This window comes from Anomaloglossus baeobatrachus, chromosome 3, assembly GCF_048569485.1.
Source record: "Anomaloglossus baeobatrachus isolate aAnoBae1 chromosome 3, aAnoBae1.hap1, whole genome shotgun sequence".
Taxonomy (NCBI): Eukaryota; Metazoa; Chordata; class Amphibia; order Anura; family Aromobatidae; genus Anomaloglossus; species Anomaloglossus baeobatrachus.
In genome coordinates, this window is record NC_134355.1 from 133,085,718 (window position 1) to 133,107,801 (window position 22,084).

Sequence of the window (22,084 nt, forward strand, 5' to 3'; positions counted from 1 at the left end):
CCACAGCATATGGACATCGGCCTCCTGATGAACCATGAGATGGGGAAACGCGTTGAGGCAGTTTAAGCTAAGTCTATATGTCCCTGCTATTATTGAGTGTCTCATTTGAGATAGGATCGTGGCCTCTTATCATTTGAGGCTTTTTATGAGCTCTATTTTGGCACAATATCACTTTATATATATATATATGATCGCACTGCACTTTTTTACTTGCACTGCACTTTATCTTTTGGATAGGGGCCCATAGGGTCATTAGCAGGGACAGCCATCGAGGAGTGGGGGCGCCACTACGTATCTTTAGGGTGCCAACCTCCACGGTTCGGTAGTACTCAGGAGGGAGCGGACATTGTAGGGATATATTTCCCTCTCTCTCCTGTGCACTATATCACTTTGATCACATAGTGTGGTATTGTACTTTTTAATATCAATATTAAATGTTAAGTTTTAAGAGGGTTTTATGTTAAAGTGTTATATACCCTATTACTAGTGAATTTTGGTCTTGAAGGCATTGTCTACTTTGGTTTTTACAGGCTCTGTGATTCCCCACACATTCAACTTTGATGTGGTCTGTGGTCATAAGTCAGCTGAAAATAGCACAGAAAAAAAGTGGCACTACCCTGTGACATATGGGTAGACAAAGTGATTTGTTTGTCTGCTCAGCATCCCTTTTATAAAGACATACCGCTACTACAGTTAAAAAAACAAACAAACAAGCAATAAAAACAAAACCCATGTTTTGAATCCTTTAAGAGAATCTGTCACCAGATTTTTGCCACCTAATCTGAGAGCATCATATTGTAGGGGCAGAGATACTGATTCCAGCCATGTGTCACTTAATTGGCTGCTTAGTATAGTTTTGATAAAATCAGTTTAATCAGCAGTAGATTATCATTAGAGGACTACTTGGCGTGCTGCCAGATAGTCCAGCATATTCATGAGCTCTGTATAACTGCTAGATCTGCAGCAGAAAAAACATTGATTTTATTAAAATGACAGCAAACAGCTCAGTAAGTGACACATCGCTGGAATCAGGGTATCTGTGTCTACATTATGCTGCTCTCAGATAGGGAAGCAAAAACCTGGTGACAGATTCCCTTAAAACATAAGTTTAATGTGCATGGGGGCCTTAAAGGCATTGTCCATTACTAGAACAACCCCTTATGATTACACGTTACCTCCAGGTAAAATAATAAAGCCAATACTCACCTCCCGTACCGGCTCTGCTCCTCAGGTGCCACGGTTCGCATTCTCAGGGCTTACGTGAGGGTGTGACGTCTGGCGAGCCCCACATCCAATCTGCGCCGGCTTCAACAAGAAGTGAGCAGCAGCCACAGCGTTCACTTTCTGTTGATTGCTCGTTTGGTCAGAAGGCAGGAGCCAGCGCTGATTGGAATTGGGGTTCTGGTGACGTCACCTGAGCCCCGGGAATGCAAACTGTGACACCTGAGGAACAGAGCCGGTACGGGAGGTGAGTATAGGCTGTATTATTTTACCTGGGGGAAGCATGTAGAATTACTAGGGGTTATCTTAGTAGTGGACAATCCCTTTAATTGATATCTTATTGATGTTTTTTTTCCTGAGCCAAATGAGAAATTTGAGAACTAGCTACCTCATCTTATACTTGGCATGAAACGTAACAAATTAAGATCTGAATAATTATAGGTCATCTGTTCTAGAAATGATTTTATGCCAATGCATCATAAAAACGTGATAAAGTGATAATAACTGCTCCTATTGACTACATCTACAGAGCATCTGTCACCCAAATGCTCTTTTTCTTTGTGTGGCTCAGTCATTGTAGACTTCTGAAGGTTATTTTGTGCAGTTTATTCACTTTCTGATTCTTACCTGTCGCGTTTTTTTAGGGACTCCTTGCACATTATTCCCTGTTAGAGTTTGGGTCGACCTAACCTCCGTATTGAGAACCGGTCACAGACAATTGCTTCCCTGATTTAGAGCAGTCTTGGACCACACATGATGCAAGTCACAGCAGAGCACCCACATGCTTTATCGCATCCACAATGTCATGATGGTTTTATTGTCTCACAGTCCCTACACATGAAGGGATGTAACTCAATAAACAGCCTGCATTTAAAGGGAATCTGTCAGGTAATTTTTTATTACAATGCTAATATTCTCTTTAAATAGGGCTTAAGGAGACTTTTCAGAATCAGTAACTTTTATAGCTCTCCCTCTTCCGGTTATCTTCTTGTAAGCGCTGTAGAATTCAGTGTGATGTAGTAAACAGTCAAGCATATGTGAATACAAACTGGATATTCACTGCTTCCCTCCCACCTCTCAGTGCTGGCATCAGTGATAGTAAATCTGAAAACTGAGTTTGCACTGCTGCCCCCACCCATACTCCCTCCTACCCCTTAGCCTTTATAGTAAATGCACAGAAAGGTGGGAGTGGGTGGGGGGCAGTGAATATGTAAATTGTATTTACTTACAGTTTATTAGAGACACTGGATTCTATGGTGCTTACTGCATTCACTATCACTGCTGAGAGGTAGATGAGAGAATGCTTGACTGTTTACTATATCACACTGAATTCTACAGAGCTTACAACAAGATAACAGGATAAGGTAGAGCTATAAAACTTACTGATCATGAAAGGTCTTCTTATGCCCCCGTCACATTTAGCGACTTCCCAGCGATCCCGAAAACGATGCGACCTGATAAGGATCGCTGGTAAGTCGCTTGGAGGTCGCTGGTGAGATGTCACACAGTCAGACCTTACCAACGACTCAGTAATGATACAGGTCACAGTAGCGACCTGTATAACGATCTCTGCTGTCATTCGGACCCTGTCACACAGTGTCAAACATAGCGATGCGTCCTGCCAAGCAGGACATCGCCTTTGAAGAAAATGGTCCAGGACAGCAACGACCGGTGACCTCACAGCAGGGGTCAGATTATTGCTGGATGTCACACACAGCGACATCGCTAGCAAGATCGCTGTTGGGTCACCAAAATCGTGACTCAGCAGCGATGTCGCTAACGATGTCGCTTAGTGAGATGTGGCCTTTAGGCCCTATGAAAAGATAACATTAATAGTGTACTACAAAATCACCTGACAGATTCCCTTTAAGGTGTATATAGTAGAATAAGTGATCTGGAGCTTTTTTCTTGAACACTGTGTTCCTATGTTTCTTTAATTGAAAAAAAGCTATTGCTCCTTATGCAAACAGAACAAATTCTTGGGCCTGGTCCATTTTACAGCAGTATATCGCTTGTGATGTTTTTATCAGAGCTGCACACTTATTAGCCACCTAGTGGTTGCAGTAGGGAATTACAATTAGCTTTACAACTATATGTGCCGAGGAGGGGGGAGAATAACAGATTTATGGGGTCGGTGTCCGCCTCTACATTGTGCCCCAGCTCAGACCGATGGACCTCACTTGGATCCGTAAGGTTTTGTTGGGAAGTTGCTTTCCCAAAAAAAAACAAAAAAAAGGGCAATAAACTCCTTTTTGACGGCACATAATGCTAATGACCAGAGCTGATTTTCAATTAAACGATTTTCTGCTGGTTGCGTTTAATGTTCAGTGAAGGGTCCGTTAAGCCTCTCCGGCATTTCTGATTTTTTTTTTTTTTTTGACAGGTTTTTAATCTTTGTTACTTCTCCAAATAATTATTTCCTTTTCATGAGACAAAGTAAATATTGTATTCTTGGGGGAAAAAAGTGTAATTACAGCAGATACATGTAGAGCCGCGCCGCCAGTCATTCTGACATTTTCATACGTAATGTTTTCTCGACCACATTTTTGCTTGTACAGGGGATGATGACAGTGCAACCAAGCAGAATGAATGAAAAGGAAGGATATTGGTTTTGGGATTGGATTAGAAGTGAAAGAATAAGGGCAAGAATCTTGTAAGCTTTTGCATGTAGCTCTGATTAATAGGTGTGAACAGACACGTTATTATGTCAGTGTAACCAGACTAATTTTCCCTGAAGTAAGATGGATCTGTGCTCTTCTCTGTATTCTGAAACCTTATTTTAAGATTTGGATCTTTCCTCTGACTGTTCATTTCTAAATTCATATTGTTTTTGTTTTTTAGGGAGCAAATATTCTTCTGACTGATAATGGTCATGTAAAGCTAGGTAAGCCACGATGTGAACTTTCATTTCTTGTGGAAGGCCAATATGCTGATACATTTGGGTATGAAATGTGCTAATAAAGGGGTGCAATAGTGGCTACGTCTCTAAAACTGATAGGAAAAGCTTTTTCTAAATACCTTGTTCAGCCAATTCTGCCACTGAGCGGCGCTATTGCGGTCCATTCGTCCCATAAAGTGACCCCTGGGCTCCAGAACCTCTGATATCCAATGGTGTCACGTCAACTCGTCCTTCACCACAGAGCGCCGCAAGCAGAAGCAATAATGGGCTGTGACGAGTGGTGAAACTCTGCCCACATCTCAGTCAGGAAAACTGGGGCCGGGCTCAGTGATGTTGAGTCAACTTGAAGTTGACGTGAGATCACTAGATCTCAGAGGTCACGGAGCCCGGGGGTCACTTCATGGGGATGAGTGGACCACAGTAGCGCTGCTCAGAGGCAGAATTGGCTGAACAAGCTATTTAGGAAAAACCTTCCCTGTCAGTTTTCCAGAGATGTGGCCACTATTGCAGAGTAGTGAACCGCCTCCTTAAGGCTTTAGTCATGGACTCTGGTCTTGTTTGTGCCTCTGAAAAAGACGAATACTGCCAGGATTGGGGCAAGACTGTAGCCAAAGTGAATGGCTCAATTGGGGATTCTGACCGAAATCCCCATGTCAATCAGCGAAGAGCACTGGATGGGAGTGAACTTTACCCCATTAGGACGAGAGAGAAGCCATATTTCAATTTTTGTTTAGTAGCAAAGTAAATAAAGTGGATGAATTACCAGTTCAAAACTAATAGAGCCAACCAGTCCAAAGCTGGTATAGTAGACATAGGCGAAAGTCTATTACAAAAAAATATATATTTTTTTTTTGTGTGTGTGTGTGTATATATTTGTATTGCTATGTAGGATGTGAAGGTGTGGGGACTTATTAAATAGTTTGATTTGTACCAATATTTTGGAGGAAAAGTCATATATTTTGGCCTATTTTTTATTTTACACGTTTTTTTTTTAACTACTTTCAGTCTTGTACTACATTTTTTTGGGACTTATTGAGGGGGGTTTTGGGCAAGTATAGCCTGACTCATATTGTATCACTTAGAAATCATAGTGAAAATCTAGCACAGTCCCAAGATGTGAGAAATATATTTTTCAGCAATCACATCTTTTATAAGTAAGTCTGATGTATAAAATGGCAATCTTATTAACATCCTCCACAGGATCCATGCATTGCATGTATGTCAGTCGGTGCTGTGTTATGCTTTGTTTTTTCTGGTGGTTCCATCGGTCCCAACGAAATGAATGGAGCATAGGTCAAGTGTGCACTATTAGTCCATGTACGCAGGGTACTCTACAGCCGCTGATCTAGAGGTTGGTCGGATTCTCAGTGATGACACATTTGTTAATTATCCTGTGGATCGGAGATAAATGTTAAAACCTTTGGCAAAAATAACTTTAATATTAGAAGACTACAATTATAGCAGCTGAACAGACAGACAGACAGACGAGCTGATGGTGACAGATACTGTTTAAGGTACCGTCACACATAACGAGATCGCTAGCGAGATCGCTGCTGAGGCACGGTTTCCGTGACGCAGTAGCAATCCCGTTAGCGATCTTGTTATGTGTGACACTTACCAGCGATCAGGCCCCTGCTGTGAGATCTCTAGTCGTTGCTGAATGGTCCAGGTCATTTTCTTCAAAGGCGACGTCCTGCTGGGCAGGACACATCGCTGTGTTTGACACTGTGTGACAGGGTCACAGTGACTGCTGAGATCATTATACACGTCGCTACTGCGACCTGTATTGTTCCTGCATCGTTGGTAAGGTCTGACTGTGACATCTCACCAGCGACTTACCAGCGATCCCTATCAGGTCACATCGTTTTCGGGATCGCTGGCAAGTCATTGTGTGTGACTGGGCCTCTAGGTACCCAGAGGAAAGAGACCATAAAGAGTAGGACAATTTATAACTATGTACATGACAAACAGAAAATAATCTTATTGTTAAGAAGAAACCAAGTATATGTCTGCAGAAGAGTGTGTGAGGATTTAAAGACCTGTAAAAAGCCCTTCCTGTTGTTGGGGTACTGGCGTGGTCTGATGAATCCTTTATTCTCCAAAGCTCTCGCAAAATGATACATGAAGCTTCTTTTGCCAGAGTTTAATGGATGCAAATCTTCCATGACCCTTAAAACGATTATCTTCTTTATCTGCCACCTACCAGATATAACTGATCCACGCAGCTTAGTGCAAACCTGGGTAGAGGGAGAATATCCCTGGGGGTCAATAATGGGACCATTCTGTGCAGGCAATGAAATAAACTGTACTTTGTAAGGGAAATAAAATAATGCTCCTCATAGTGTTCAACAGTGGTCTGTGAAGGAAACTTGGCCATCTTCTTAGGATGACGCATGTAGTGGCTTACCCAACTAGGCAACTGCATAGTCAATAAAGATGAGATACAATAGGCATTAAATCCAAGGGGCTTCCTGAAGGGATTTCCAGTTTTCTGTTATATATACAGTTGAAACCATACGTTTACATACACTATACAAGACACATCTACATGTTTTTCTCACTATCTGACATGAAATCAGAATAAACCTTTCCCGTTTTAGGTCAATTAGGAGCCGAAATTGTTTATATTTGCCTTTAGTCCAAAAGTCACATATAATTTCCAATAGTAACATCATAATGGACAGGGTCAGGGAGCCCAGGATACAGCAACACGTTTCGAACGCTGCCTGCGTTCTTTGTCAAGCCTATGTGAGTAATCATTACCCATAAGCTATTTCAAGTGGCTCTAACCAATGGAGAGAGATCAGTTTAATTGATAGAAACACATGTGCTGATACCGGGTCAAAAACACATGAAAGTCCAAAGGTAAATATATAAAAGTACAAAAAAAATACAAAAAATCCTTGTTGAGACCTAGCTGTATTGTAGTTGCCAAAAGAGCCCCTTCGTCAGGGAATATTCTTTCACCCAGTTTTTTTTTGTCAAAAATAAATTTACCCACACTTGGGCTTGAACATAGAGGTTTTTTCAAATGCGGAACATCTCGTTGCCGCACATGTGAAATTGCCATGCCTTGCTTTTCTTTTTCTAATGTTATCGGAGCAATGTCATATCCCATACCCAGATATATTAATTGTAATACAACTAATGTTATTTATTGTACTAAGTGAATTAGGTGCCATCTGATTTACATAGGTTGCACAACACGTAAACTTAAACTACAAATTAATGAACACATTAGGGACATTTACAATTCACAAAGTACCGCTATTACACATAGACACCTTTCTGCTGCATCAATGCACATTTTGTCCTTAAGCATGATTGCAATATTGAGTCCTTACGTATATTTGTTTTGGAAAGGGTTAAAACCTCTCCTCGTGGAGGTGACATCCAACATCAGGTCTTAACACATGAAACTTTTTGGATTTTTCACTTGGGAACAAGAACGCCAAATGGTCTTAATATAAGACAAGATGTCCTGTTCGGGTTATTGAAATTAGTAGACAATGATTACATGAGCATTATATTTTTATTTATGCATTGTTTTTTATTGTATGTATTTTTGTATATATTTTTTGTACTTTTGTATATTTACCTTTGTACTTTCATATATTATTACCCGGTATCAGCACATGTGTTGCTATCAGTTAAACTGATCTCTCTCCATTGGCTAGAGCCAGTTGAAATAGCTTATGGGTAATGATTACTCACATAGGCTTGACAAAGAACGCAGGCAATGTTCGAAATGCGTTGCCGTATCCTGGGCTCCCTGACCCAGTCCATTATGATGTTACTATTGGAAATTATATGTGACTTTTGTAATAAAGTTTGAAGATTTTATCATTATACTTCGGAAGCTGGATCCTCCCTTCTTTGTTTCTACGTTCTCCTGCACATTCGGAGTGTCAATCTGTGCATGCCGGACTCCACCACAGTTGAGCTGGATGACTCCCTCCACTTGTAAGTCCTACCCCCTTGCCCATTCACACAAAATGATTGACTGCTCTTCCTTTATAGAAAAGAAAAGAGAAAAATCTTACATTTGGAGTAAAATATCCACATCTGACAAAGAAGTGGTACATTCGTATTAAAAATGTGATAAAGGATGCTTTTGTTTTACCATAATAGCTGATAGCTGGGGTAGGTATGCCCGCCCCCCGCCTGTCCATCCTCCCCCTATCTGTTATTTATGCTAATTCTATTATAGAATTTTACTGAGTTACCAGAAGGATCTTTGCTGATGTCTTACCCATGTGACCAGATGAGATGGGGCCTCAGCCAACAGAAAATTAATTTTTGCTTCCTGGTATCAGCTATGTTGGCTGAGGCCCCTCCCTTTCTGGTCACATGGGTATGACATCAGCACAGGTCCTTCTAGTCATTTAGTAAAAACTTTGCATAAATAACAGGGGGAGAACGGATAGGCAGAGTGGCGGGAATCACTGAATAGCCAGCTGATCGGCAGCTGCTGCCACTCAAAAAGCTACTGATTTTACAAACTTTACTTGCTTGTGTTTCAAAACCTATACATCCTAGCTGACAACTAAAGGTATGTAAAGAATCAGCCTGATAGTGCCAGTATAGTACTGGCTTTAGGTTATGTAGGAACATCCTGGCGATTGGTGCTCTTTAATATTTATTCCATCATGGTGAAAACAAGGTCCCGAAATATACAAGTGTCCATGAGCTGGCCCTACATGTTCTGGCAGGAGTTCTGTATTTTTTACCTTGTTCTAACCATGTTGGAATAAGTCTGTGGAATTATTTCTGCATTTGTTGGACTTTTTCTAAGCTTGGTATTGGAAAGTCTGTGGATCCAGGCAGATGTCCACACAAGCGCTGATTCCTCAACACACCAGCTATCAGCTGATTTTTGGCACATGTTCAGAATAACCAATTCTTTCCTACATTTGCACTTGCTGTCCCACTGCTGACAATACTTAACAGTTTTTGTTGACAGGGTGGAAGTGGCGATGTCCCGTCTACAGGACATGACCTCTGCAGACAATCACTTATGTACACTTTTTAATGGCTTGATAAAGGCCTTTCATCTGATGTGTATGTTGGGATCAATAAAGTTTTTCATGGAGGAGAATCTTTGATGCCTTGAATTTCCTATTGCAGACAATCACGGGAACCGGTGGTCTCTTGCTTTCTACTTTTACATGACTGTTCAACCAAACTGTTTGGATATGCAAGCTACAGTAATACATACTGCATATTTTGCCAATTACCCTAACTTGAGTTATATTCAAATGATATTGGCTGTTAACTGTAAATATTGGTGCATTTTAGATATAAAAGATTGTATATTGGGAAGTGATAATTGGAGACTTTCAAAGTTTGTGATCTTGAAAGCTTTTTTTTTGCGCAAAGAGAAAGAGCAATGAATTGGAAATCTTGCAGGAAAACCTCTATAACTGCATGGAGGAGATTGATGAATAGAGATGCAATAATGCTGAGAAGTGGATATAGTGCTGTTAATTGGAAGATAATTGGTGCCCTTAGAAGCAAAAGATTTTTAGAATTCTTCATTTTTAATGAAACTGTCTCCTTTTCTCTCCGTTTCCCTCTCTGTCTGCAAATTTGACCACTTGTTCCCAATGCTGCAGTACCACAGTATTGTCGTATATAGGGAAGATCACAGTCTTCTTCCTATGCTGCCATACCACAGTATTGTCGTATATAGGGAAGATCACAGTCTTCTTCCCTATGCTGCAGTACCACGGTATTGCAGTATATGATGAAGATCACAGTCTTCTTCCCTATGCTGCCGTACCATGGTATTGCAGTATATGGGGAAGATCACAGTCTTCTCCCTATGCTGCCGTACCACGGTATTGCAGTATATGAGGAAGATCACAGTCTTCTTCCCTATGCTGCCGTACCACGGTATTGCAGTATATGAGGAAGATCACAGTCTTCTTCCCTATGCTGCCGTACCACGGTATTGCAGTATATGAGGAAGATCACAGTCTTCTTCCCTATGCTGCCGTACCACGGTATTGCAGTATATGGGGAAGATCACAGTCTTCTATGTAATGCATCCACAGGACTGTACCGCCACTGCAGGCACAGGCTTTCAGCAGGCCCATTGTTACCAGTGCTACCTATTAGCATCCAGCAAGCTCATTGCCGGGTAGCGATGGCCGGCATTAGCTGGATATGGTGTTGGCGCAGTATCCAAGCTCGCTCTATACATGGGGACCTCACATTAATATGTACCATTACGTCCAATGTTGAAGGGGGTTAACGATTAGATAATAAAAAGGAAAAGCACCAGCTTTCTCATTACATGGGAGCACGGGACTCGCAGACTTTATCTATACAGTATTCATTAAAGTGTGACTGCACCCACTGATAATGGTGAGATTGGATGACTGTCTAATTTGTTTTGGGGCCCCCTGACTCTTTCTATACTGATATGAGGAGAGAGAAGGATCAAGTGTATTAAAGGGAATCTTTCAGCAGGTTTTTGTTTTATAATCTAAAGACAGCATACTGCAAGGGTTAACACAGAAAATTCAGGGATGCCTGTCTTGTCAGTCAGATTTGTTGTTTATTTGCTATGTTTGTTTAAGCAGCAGGACTTCTCATTGCTCTGACTACAATGTCACATGCATGGCAGTCCGGCGCACCCCCTGCTGTGATTGGCACCTCACTGTCTGTGTACAATCTATAGAGAGCCCAGTGTGGGCGAGGACAGCTCCCTGGGCTCTGCTACATGACTAAGGCTAAAAATTCTGATTGTGTCAGAACGGCTGCACCCAGTAATCGAAGGGCGGCTTTGCACGTTGCGACATCGCACGTGCAATGTCGATGGGGTCAAATCGAAAGTGACGCACATCCGGCGTCGCAGTCGATATCGCAACGTGTAAAACCTTTTTGATACGATGAACGACCGCAAAAGCGTCATTATCGTATCATCGCTGCAGCCTCCGACATTTCCATAATGCCGGTGCCGCGACAGGTGCGATGTTGTTCCTCGCTCCTGTGGCAGCACACTTCGCTGTGTGTGAAGCCGCAGGAGCGAGGATCATCACCTACCTGCCTCCCGGCTGCAATGAGAAGGACGGAGGTGGGCGGGATTTTTACATCCTGCTCATCTCCGCCCCTCCGCTTCTATTGGCCGCCTGCCGTGTGACGTCGCTTGACGCCACACGACCCACCCCCTTAGGAAGGAGGCGGGTCGCCGGCCAGAGGGACGTCGCACGGCAGGTATGTGCGTGTGAAGCTGCCGTAGCGATAATAATCGCTACGGCAGCTTTCACTAGATATCGCACGTGCGACGGGGGCGGGAATATCGCTGCAGCATCGGTAACACATTGTTACCGATGTCGCAGCGTGCAAAGCCTGCCTAAGTGTTACATGGTTGGATTCAGGATCTCTTTTACTACATTTTTCAGCTCTCAGGTGAGGTAGGAAAACACTGCTGACATTCCCTTTAAGTTTCAAGAGCAGATCCTATTGTTCTGCTTAGATAAACCAGCATCACAGGAGTCTGACAGTGGGCCTCTCATGGGAGACCTCCTGTGTGTGGCAGAGTTGGGAAAGAGAGCTGTTAGTTGTACCTTTTTTTATCAGACCTACCTCTACGGCGCCAAAATTCTACAGTTTAAAGGGGAACTTGTCATATACATTCAATGTGATCTGTGTACCGCAGATAATAGAGAAGGAGAGGCGGAGTAGAATGAAATATCTTTCTTGTAAAAGATTCCTCATAAAGCCTCATTCAGTGTTTGCATATGTGTTGTTTGCTTTTTTTCCACTGATAGCACTTGCACATATAATAGGGAATGTGGCTGTTCTCGTCTGTGATTCCTCATGGACTGAGTGGTTTAAACAAAAATGCTGAGATATGTACAATATTGATCCAAGTGTTGGATCAAAATCAGCAATGCAAGTCTATGGGTCTCTCAAAAAATCATACAGCACTCGGATGCCATCCAAGTGCAAGTGCAGTCTGATTTTCACGGACTGTCAGATAGAAGACGGGGGCGAGCATTTTTTTTTTTTCACATATGATAAAAATTGGATTGAACTCTGATGAAAGTCGGATGAAAATCACATACAAGACTTGGTACGTTTTCTCTCAAGTGAAAAAACTGACATCTGAATGAGCTCTAGCTTATATGTTATTCATTGAAATCTGTGATGTTTTTAATGTATATGAGCAAGTGGATAGTCCTACTCAGTGATTGACAGCTGTATCTGCATGCACAGTCATACATGGAAGACTGTCAATCACTGATTAGGGACACCGACTGGGCATATGCGTACAATCACCAGGGATTTCACTAAATAAATTGGAAGTTTTACTGAAACTTGTCAAGCAAAAATGTGTGTTAGGCTAGTTTCACACTTGCGTTGAACGGTATCCATTGCGTTGTGTGACGGATGCAACGGATGTGTTGCATATAGTGGCACAACGGATGCAACGGATGCTGCAAAACAACGCAATTCGTTTTGTTTTGTTTTCTTATAGTTTTACAGTCGGCAGACTACTGTGAACGATCAGCTGATCGCTAACAGTAGCCGGCCGCCGGGTGATCAGCCGATCACTCACAGTAGCCGGCCGCCGGGTGATCAGCCGATCACTCCCAGTAGCCGGCCGCCGGGTGATCAGCCAATCACTCCCAGTAGCCGGCCGCCGGGTGATCAGCCGATCACTCCCAGTAGCCGGCCGCCGGGTGATCAGCCGATCACTCCCAGTAGCCGGCCGCCGGGTGATCAGCCGATCACTCCCAGTAGTAGCCGGCCGCCGGGTGATCAGCTGATCGTTCGGTCGCCGACAATGTGTGCGGGGGGCGGAGTGCGAAGTGGGTGGAGCCGAGCGGGGCCTTGACTGAGGACGTCAGTGCCGCAGGGACTGCATCGCTGGGGGACAGGTGAGAGTGTGTGTGTGTGTGTGTATGTGTTTTGTGTGTGAGGGAGGGAGCAGAGCCGAGCGGGGAAGTGTCGGGCTCCCGGCACACGTAACCAGGGTTCCTTGGTTACCCGATGTGTACCCTGGTTACGAGTGGAGGGAGCCAGAGAGAGCATGTGCAGTGAAATCCAAAGAATTCCGCTGCTCAAAAAAACGTTACATGCAGCGTTCTTTCCGCCCGACGCAGAGTCAAAATAACGACGCTGCGTCGTCCGGCGGATGCAACGCTGCTACTTGCGTTACAGTGCGTCATCCATACAAGTCTATGGAGAATAGCGCAGTGCGTTAACGGACTGCGCTATTCTCCATAGTGACGGACTCCGCTGAACGCAAGTGTGAAACTAGCCTTAATCTGATCAGCTCCTCCTGCTCTTTACCATTCTGCCTGCAGAGCTGATCTCGACGCACACAGTGTACTTTTACACTATTTCATTTGTGTATAACCCAGGGTCTCTTTTTAGACTAGAGCGTCTTTGATTTTGCCCTAGAAGGATTATAAAGAGTGGTTGAAAAGAGGGTCATAAAGGGAATCTGTCAGCAGGTTTTTGCTACCTCATTTTAGAGCAGCATGATGTAGACAAGGAGATCCTGAATCCAACGATGTATCACTTAGATTACTGGGTGCAACTATTTTGACATAATCAGAATTTTTAGATTTAGCAATGCAGCAGAGTTGCGAGAGCTGTCCCCGCCCACACCAGGCTCTCAATAGAGATTATACATTGACATTATGATTAAGAGGCGCACGCCTCGAAATGTGTAAACCGGTGTTTCTGGGGCCAGCTGCTGTTTTTTCACCTACCATCCGTGTGTGTTTTTTACTATATTTTTCTACTAAAAGAAGTTTATACTCCTATACTCCGTTTGTGCTGGAACAAAGTTTTCTTGGATTAACAGTGTGATGTCAATCAGGGGAGGGGGTGTGCTGGACTACCGTGTGTGACATTGTAGTCCATGCAATCATAAGTCCTGCTGTACTTGAGTTATCCTTCCACTCCTGGTTTCACATACCACATGCCGATCTCATAACACTATCCAGTTTTTCGACATCATATATTGGATGTTATTGAATGTGTTCCCCTCAAAGGTCTTACAAGCTAGCCTTGAATTTCCTTTCTCCTCGCCCATCCCACCTCTTTTCTTCTTTTAGGTTCAATTTATGTTTTGGGTTTATTTTTGCTGTGTAACTTTTTGTTGATTTTTGTATTTTCTTCGTTGATGTTTTATTTGTTTTCATGTAATGTAAATCTGTATGCATAATAAAAAAATATTGGATTAAAACAAAAACAAAACCTGCTTTGTCCTGCTGCTTACTCAAACATAGCAAACAACAGATTTGACCTTGGCTAAACAGGCATCCCTAAATTCTCTATGTTAACCCTTGCAGCATGTAAGTCTTCAGATTACATAACAACAACCTGCTGACAGATTCCCTTTAAAGGGCTTCTCCTAAGTTAGATATTTATAGAATACTAGAAGGTAGCCCGATTCTACGCATCGGGTATTCTACAATTTACGTATTGTGTAGTTCATGTATGATTTTTGTTATATATATAGATGTTGTTGTGTGTACTTACCAAGTGTTTGTGTAGGGCGCTGTACATGTTCTGGGTGTTCTCTGGGTGTGGCGGGGGGTGAGAGCGGTGTTGTATGTGTGTTGCGTTGTTTGTGGAGCGCTGTGTGTCTGTAGCGTTGTGTGTGTGTGTGTTGCGCGGTTTGTGTGTGTGTGGTGTTTTGGGGGGAGGTATGTTTTGTGCAATGTGTGTGTTGTGCGGTATGTGCGTATATTTATGTATGCCGCGGTGTTTGTGTGTTGGGTGTTGTGTGTGTGCAGCGTTGTCTGTGTGTGTGGGTGTCTGTGTAGGGCGGTGTTTGTGGTTCCCAGTGTGTGTGTGTGTGTGTGTTGTGCAGTGCGCGCGTGTGTGTGTGTGTGTGTGTGTTGGGGGGAGGTGTGCACCTCCCATCTTGCTCCATCCGCCATGCTGCACACCCCCCATCGTGCTCCATCCGCCATGATGCGCACTCCCAAACGTGCTCCATCCGCCATGCTGCGCACTCCCAAACGTGCTCCATCCGCCATGCTGCGCACTCCCAAACATGGTACATCCGCCATGCTGCGCACTCCCAAACGTGCTCCATCCGCCATACTGCGCACTCCCCATCGTGCTGCATCCCCATGCGGCGCACTCCCAAATGTGCTCCATCCACCATGCTGCGCACTCCCAAACGTGCTCCATCCGCCATGCTGCGCACTCCCCATCGTGCTCCATCCGCCATGCTGCACACTCCCAAACGTGCTCCATCCGCCATGCTGTGCACTCCCAAACGTGCTCCATCCGCCATACTGCGCACCCCCCATCGTGCTCCATCCGCCATGCTGCGCACTCCCAAACGTGCTCCATCCGCTATGCTGCGCACTCCCAAACGTGCTCCATCCGCCATGCTGCGCACTCCCAAACGTGCTCCATCCGCCATGCTGCGCACTCCCAAACGTGCTCCATCTGCCATGCTGCGCACTCCCAAACGTGCTCCATCCGCCATGCTGCGCACTCCCAAACGTGCTCCATCCGCCATGCTGCGCGCTCCCAAACGTGGTCCATCCGCCATGCTGCGCGCTCCCAAACGTGCTCCATCCGCCATACTGCGCACTCCCAAACGTGCTCCATCCGCCATACTGCGCACTCCCCATCGTGCACCATCCGCCATGCTGCGCACTCCCAAACGTGCTCCATCCGCCATGCTGCGCACTCCCAAACGTGCTCCATCCGCCATGCTGCGCACTCCCAAACGTGGTCCATCCGCCATGCTGCGCACTCCCAAACGTGGTCCATCCGCCATACTGCGCACTCCCAAACGTGCTCCATCCGCCATGCTGCGCACTCCCAAACGTGCTCCATCCGTCATGCTGCGCACTCCCAAACGTGCTCCATCCGTCATGCTGCGCACTCCCAAACGTGCTCCATCCGCCATGCTGCGCACTCCCAAACGTGGTCCATCCGCCATGCTGCGCACACCCAAACGTGCTCCATCCCCCATACTGCGCACTCCCCATCGTGCTCCATCCCCCATGCTGCGCACTCCCCATCGTGCTCCATCCCCCATGCTGCGCACCCCCCATCGTGCTCCATCCCCCATACTGCACCAGCATCAGCCTCTCTGCCCGCAGCATCAGCCTCTCTGCCCGCAGCATCAGCCTCTCTGCCCGCAGCATCAGCCTCTCTGCCCGCAGCATCAGCCTCTCTGCCCGCAGCATCAGCCTCTCTGCCCGCAGCATCAGCCTCTCTGCCCGCAGCATCAGCCTCTCTCCTCCCAGCATCAGCCTCTCTCCTCCCAGCATCAGCCTCTCTCCTCCCAGCATCAGCCTCTCTCCTCCCAGCATCAGCCTCTCTCCTCCCAGCATCAGCCTCTCTCCTCCCAGCATCAGCCTCTCTCCCCCCAGCATCAGCCTCTCTCCTCCCAGCCTACCCCAGCCTCAGCCTCCCCCCGCATCAGCCTCTCTTCTCTCAGCCTCTCTCCTCCCAGCCTCCTCCAGCACGCCGTGCTCCTCCTTCGACACAGATCCGATCGCACACACACACACACCCGATCGCATACACTCACACACACCCGATCGCATACACTCACACACACCCGATCTCGCATACACTCACGCACACACACGTTGACGATATTGCACATACGCGCTCACACTCACAACATCCGGAGATACCACATGCTTCTGGCCATGTGATCCTCCGGCAGGTCCTGGAAGTTCACTCCACAGTATCGCCGCCGAGAAGCAAGCGATATCCCAGGATGTTGTGAGTGTGTGGATGTGATGTGATGTGTGTGTGAGGTGTGTGTGAGAGTGAGTGTGATCTGATGTGTGTGTGTGTGTGTGTGCGTGCGTGTGTGTATGTTCCGCCGCTGCAGGACCTTGATGCGCTGGTAACTATGCTACCATGGTTACCAGCGTATCCCGTCCCCCGCTCGCACGGGAGCCCACTCCAGCATACGGCGGCAACCCCAGCAATGCGAGGGTATGTGTCGGCTGGGTTGGCGGCGTACGCTGATGTGGGCTCCCGGGGGTACAGTACTCACCTGGGAGTCGTGGCTCCGTGTTGGTCGGTTCGGGGAATGCGTGCGGGGGGGCGGGGCCAGAGCGAGCGTGCATTGCGTGAGGGGGCGGGGCGTGGCCGAGTTGCCTGGGCAAGTGGCCAATCCGTGCGGGGGGGCGGGGCCATGGCGAGCCCAACGGCCAATCAGCTTTGTGTCACCGTAAGGACACAATTTTGGAGCAAGACAGACAGACAGACAGAATAAGGCAATTATATATATAGACTAGAAGGTGGCCCGATTCTAACGCATCAGGTATTCTAGAATTTACGTATTGTGTAGTTAATGTATGATTTTTGTTATATACATACATATATATATATATATATATATATATATATATATATATATATATATATATATATATATATATACCCCGTGTTTTTCCAAAGATAAGACTGTCATACTTTTTTTGTCCCCCAAAAAAGCACTAGGGCTTATTTTTGGAGGAGGTCTTATAGAGAAACACGGTTGGGGGTAAGTTTACCCCCCAAAAAAGCAGACCCCCCCACTTCCCAGGAGACTCATACTCACCAGACCCGGACGTCTGCGTGGTTCCCAGGTCATCCTGTGATCTCCGGTCGGTGCTGCACGCCGTCCTACCCTGCTGCTAGCTGACACGCTGACACACACAGAAGATCCCAGACACACACACACACGGCAGATCACAGATATACACAGCAGATCGCAGGAACACACAGCCGATCACAGATACACACAGCCGATCACAGATACACACAGCCGATCACAGATACACACAGCCGATCACAGATACACACAGCCGATCACAGATACACACATCCGATCACATGCACACACACACAGCACATTGCAGATATACACAGCAGATCGCAGTCACACACAGCCATCACAGATAGACACATCCGATCGCAGGCACACACACCCGATCACAGATACACACATCCGATCGCAGGCACACACAGCCGATCACAGATACACACATCCGATCGCAGGCACACACAGCCGATCGCAGGCACACACAGCCGATCGCAGGCACACACAGCCGATTGCAGACACACACAGCAGATCACACACACACACATCACATCACATCTAGCACTTACGACAGCAGAGAATGAGAGCAAGTCACGTGGTACGGCCGCAGGTCCTGTTCGTCGCGCTGCACTGCACTGCCTGTCAGGATTCTCCCGGCGAGAAGAGATCGGTGTCACTGGATGAGGTGAGTGTGTGTGTGATTTGATGTTTGCGTGCGATCCGATGTTTGTGTGTGAGATCTGGTGTGTGTGTGTGATCTGATTGTGTGTGTGTGTGTGTGTGTGTGTGAGCTGATGTGTGCGGGTGTGTGATCATTGCAGGTCCTGCCGCTCAGTGTCTGGTGAGTGTAGTTGCCGGGTGCCGCTGTCACAGTATCTGTAACTTTTTTAGCTGCACGGACACTTCATTATTGATCCGGGACTAGGGCTTATTTTCGGGGGAGGGCTTATATTTAAGCCTTTCTCCGAAAATGCTGAAAATTCCTGCAAGGGCTTATTTTTGGGGGAGGTCTTATTTTTGGAAAAACACGGTAGATGTTGTTGTGTGTAGTTACCAGTGTTTGTGTAGGGCGCTGTAAATGTTCTGGGTGTTTGGGTGTGCGGGGGGGGTTGTGAGAGCGGTGTTGTATGTGTGTTGCGTTGTGTGTGTTGCGTTGTTTGTGGAGCGCTGTGTGTCTGCAGCGTTCTGTGTGTGTGGTGCTGTGTGTGTTGCGCGGTTTGTGTGGGTGTGGAGTGCGTGTGTGTGTTATGGGGGGAGGTTTGTTTTGTGCAGTGTGTGTGTTGCGCGGTATGTGCGTATATTTGTGTATGCCGCGGTGTTTGTGTGTTGGGTGTTGTGTGTGTGCGGCGTTGTCTGTGTATGTGTGGGTGTCTGTGTAGGGCGGTGTTTGTGGTTCCCAGTGTGTGTGTGGTGTGTTGTGCGGTGCGCGTGTGGCGGTGTGTGTTTTGGGGGGGAGGTGTGCACCCCCATCGTGCTCCTTCCCCCATGCTGCGCATCCCCATCGTGCTCCATCCCCCATGCTGTGCAACCCCCATCGTGCTCAATCCCCCATGCTGCGCACCCCCATCGTGCTCCATCCCCCATGCTGCGCACCCCCCATCGTGCTCCATCCCCCATGCTGCGCGCACCCCTCATTGTGCTCCATCCCCCATGCTGCGCGCACCCCTCATTGTGCTCCATCCCCCATGCTGCGCACTCCTCATCGTGCTCCATCCCCCATGCTGCACACCTCCCATCATGTCATCATGTTCCATCCCCCATGCTGCGCACCCCCCATCGTGCTCCATTCCCCATGCTGCGCACCCCCCATTGTGCTTCATCCCCCATGCTGCGCACCCCCCATCGTGCTCTATCCCCCATGCTGCGCACCCCCTATTGTACTCCATCCCCCATGCTGCGCACCCCCCATCATGCTCCATCCCCCATGCTGTGCACCCCCCATCATGCTCCATCCCCCATGCTGCTCACCCTCTATCGTGCTCCATCCCCCATGCTGCGCACCCCCCATCGTGCTCCATCCTCCATGCTGCACACCCCCCATTGTGCTCCATCCGACATGCTGCGCACCCCCCATCGTGCTCCATCCCCCATGCTGCGCACCCCCCATCGTGCTCCATCCCCCATGCTGCGCACCCCCCATCGTGCTCCATCTCCCATGCTGCGCACCCCCCATCGTGCTCCATCCCCCATGCTGCGCACCCCCCATCTTGCTCCATCCCCCATGCTGCGAAGCCCCCATCATGCTCCATCTCCCATGCTGCGCACCCCCCATCGTGCTCCATCCTCCATGCTGCACACCCCCCATCGTGCTCCATCCTCCATGCTGCGCACCCCCCACCGTGCTCCATCCCCCATGCTGGGGCCGCCGGGGGCGGGGCCGAGCGTGCCAACGTGTGCTGGGTCGGGGCTGAGTGGGCGAGGCGTCAGCGTATGCCGGCTCCCTGCACATGTGTACCGGGAGCCGGTGTACGCTGGTCACCACGATACACATCGGGTAACTAAGGGAAGTGCTTCCTATAGTTACGCAATGTGTATCATGGTTACCAGCGTACACCGGCTCCGTCACGATCCCAGCATCGCAAGGTTATGTCGGGCGGGGGCGAGTGTGCCAACGTGTGGCGGGGCGATGCGTCAGCGTATGCCGGCTCCCTGCACATGTGTACCGGGAGCCGGTGTACGCTGGAGCGGGCGATGCGTGCGGAGGGACGGGGCTAATCCATGCGGGGGGCGGGGTCAGGCCGAGGCGAGCGGCCAATCCGTCGGGGGGGCCGAGCCAGGCTGAGCCCAGCGGCCAATCCGACAGTTGTCACTGTAACGACACTGTCACCGTGACACAATTTTGGAGCAAGACAGACAGACAGAATAAGGCAATTATATATATAGATGCGCCGGGTTGTCCTTCTGTGACTTTTTTTATTTTTCATTTAAAGCAATGTAGTTTGTCTGTTATGCAAAAATATTATTATAGGGAATAGCGTGGGGTGGCCATACTTGTTTTTGACCCAGAACTGGAGGATATGTGAATAATGTGTGGGGTCTGCCTTTAGTTTTCGGGCAGGCGGCATGCACTCGTATATCTGGGTGGCTCTACTTTACAGTTCTTGGTCAGACATTGCTTGTGCATACGTTGTACAGTAATCTAATATAGGCCTTATAGTCCAGCTTACATGGTAATATGATGCATGTCAGCTGTGTGACAGGCAGCAAGTACATTTTTAATGCACCTCTAGGTGTGAGCATTATCTAATGCAAGACAGGTTGAAAATAGCTAAATTATATTTAAATATTGGGGGAAAAACCATTTGTAAAAGTAATTTCCGTTCCATTGTGTATGCGTGCACGCTCCCGTCTATTGCTGAGTCACGCCATAGCATTCCATTGCTTCACTTTATTTATAGCACTTCCTATTTGAGTCGCTGTTTGCAGATTGTACTGCGTCTTGGGTTTTTAATGATCACGTCCCTAGAAGCACAGATGTTCATAGCTGATTATTAGCTAAGCATTATTCTAGGGTAGATGAAGAATGAAAATGGCACCTAGATTTACAACTCCCACCATAAAGCCAAGAAGATTATTGGGGAAAAGCTGTCATTTATGCAGACAAAATGTTTCCCCTACAGAAACACGTCAGGAAGTCTTACACAGAGGGTAGGAAGTTTTATTATTAGTGATGAGCGAGTACTAAAAAGCTCGGGTGCTCGAAGCTCGGGCCGAGCCTCCCAAGATACTCGTGTACTCGGGCCGAGCAACGAGCCCAATGTTATCCTATGGGAGACCCGAGTATTTTTGTGAAATGACCCCCCCGGCAGCATGGAGAAACCCTAAAAATGTCACAAAAGTCTCAGAAGAGTGCTCAAATGACATGGCAACAGCATGGGGAAGACCCCTTGAAGCATTTATCACTCAAAAGTCACAGCTGTGAACAATTTTGTCCGCGTTTCACGCCATTTTTACGGACTCACCAGAAAACCTTCCAAAATGACCCCAAAATGATTTTTCATGGCAGAAATGTTAAGGGCACATACGCAATAGTGAGATAGAGCTGGTGTATGTTACTTTTTGAGATTAATACATGAAAGATTTTACGTGAAAACATTGTGTGGCACTCCGATGTCCCTGAGAAGAGACGTACATGAAGGCCTCTTGAGTCTAATGTGCCCATTTTGAGGAAGTGAGTCTTTGTAGTATTTTCCTTTGCCAGGGCAGTCCAAAATTGTGAGGTTCACCAATGCCCCTGCATACAGACGTGCATGAGGGCCTGTAAACCTGAAGTGCCCATTGTAAGGAAGTGGGTCTATTGTAGTATAGCCCTTAGGCAGGGCAGCCAAAAATTGGGAGGCTCCACATTGTCCCTGGATAGAGACGTGCATGATGGCCTGTAAACCTGAAGTGTCCATTGTCAGGAAGTGGGTGTATTATAGTAT

General features: G+C 46.9%; 1 protein-coding gene across 5 annotated transcripts in view; it reads left to right on the forward strand.

Annotated features, from left to right (window-relative positions):
- The window catches only part of MAP4K3 (mitogen-activated protein kinase kinase kinase kinase 3), a 345,207-nt gene that overhangs the window by 189,241 nt on the left and 133,882 nt on the right, over positions 1 to 22,084 (forward strand). For all 5 annotated transcript variants that reach the window (XM_075339445.1, XM_075339446.1, XM_075339447.1 and 2 more), the window contains exon 7: positions 4,063 to 4,105. In XM_075339445.1, the coding sequence (XP_075195560.1) occupies positions 4,063 to 4,105 (43 nt within the window). The remainder of the gene's footprint in view (positions 1 to 4,062; positions 4,106 to 22,084) is intronic.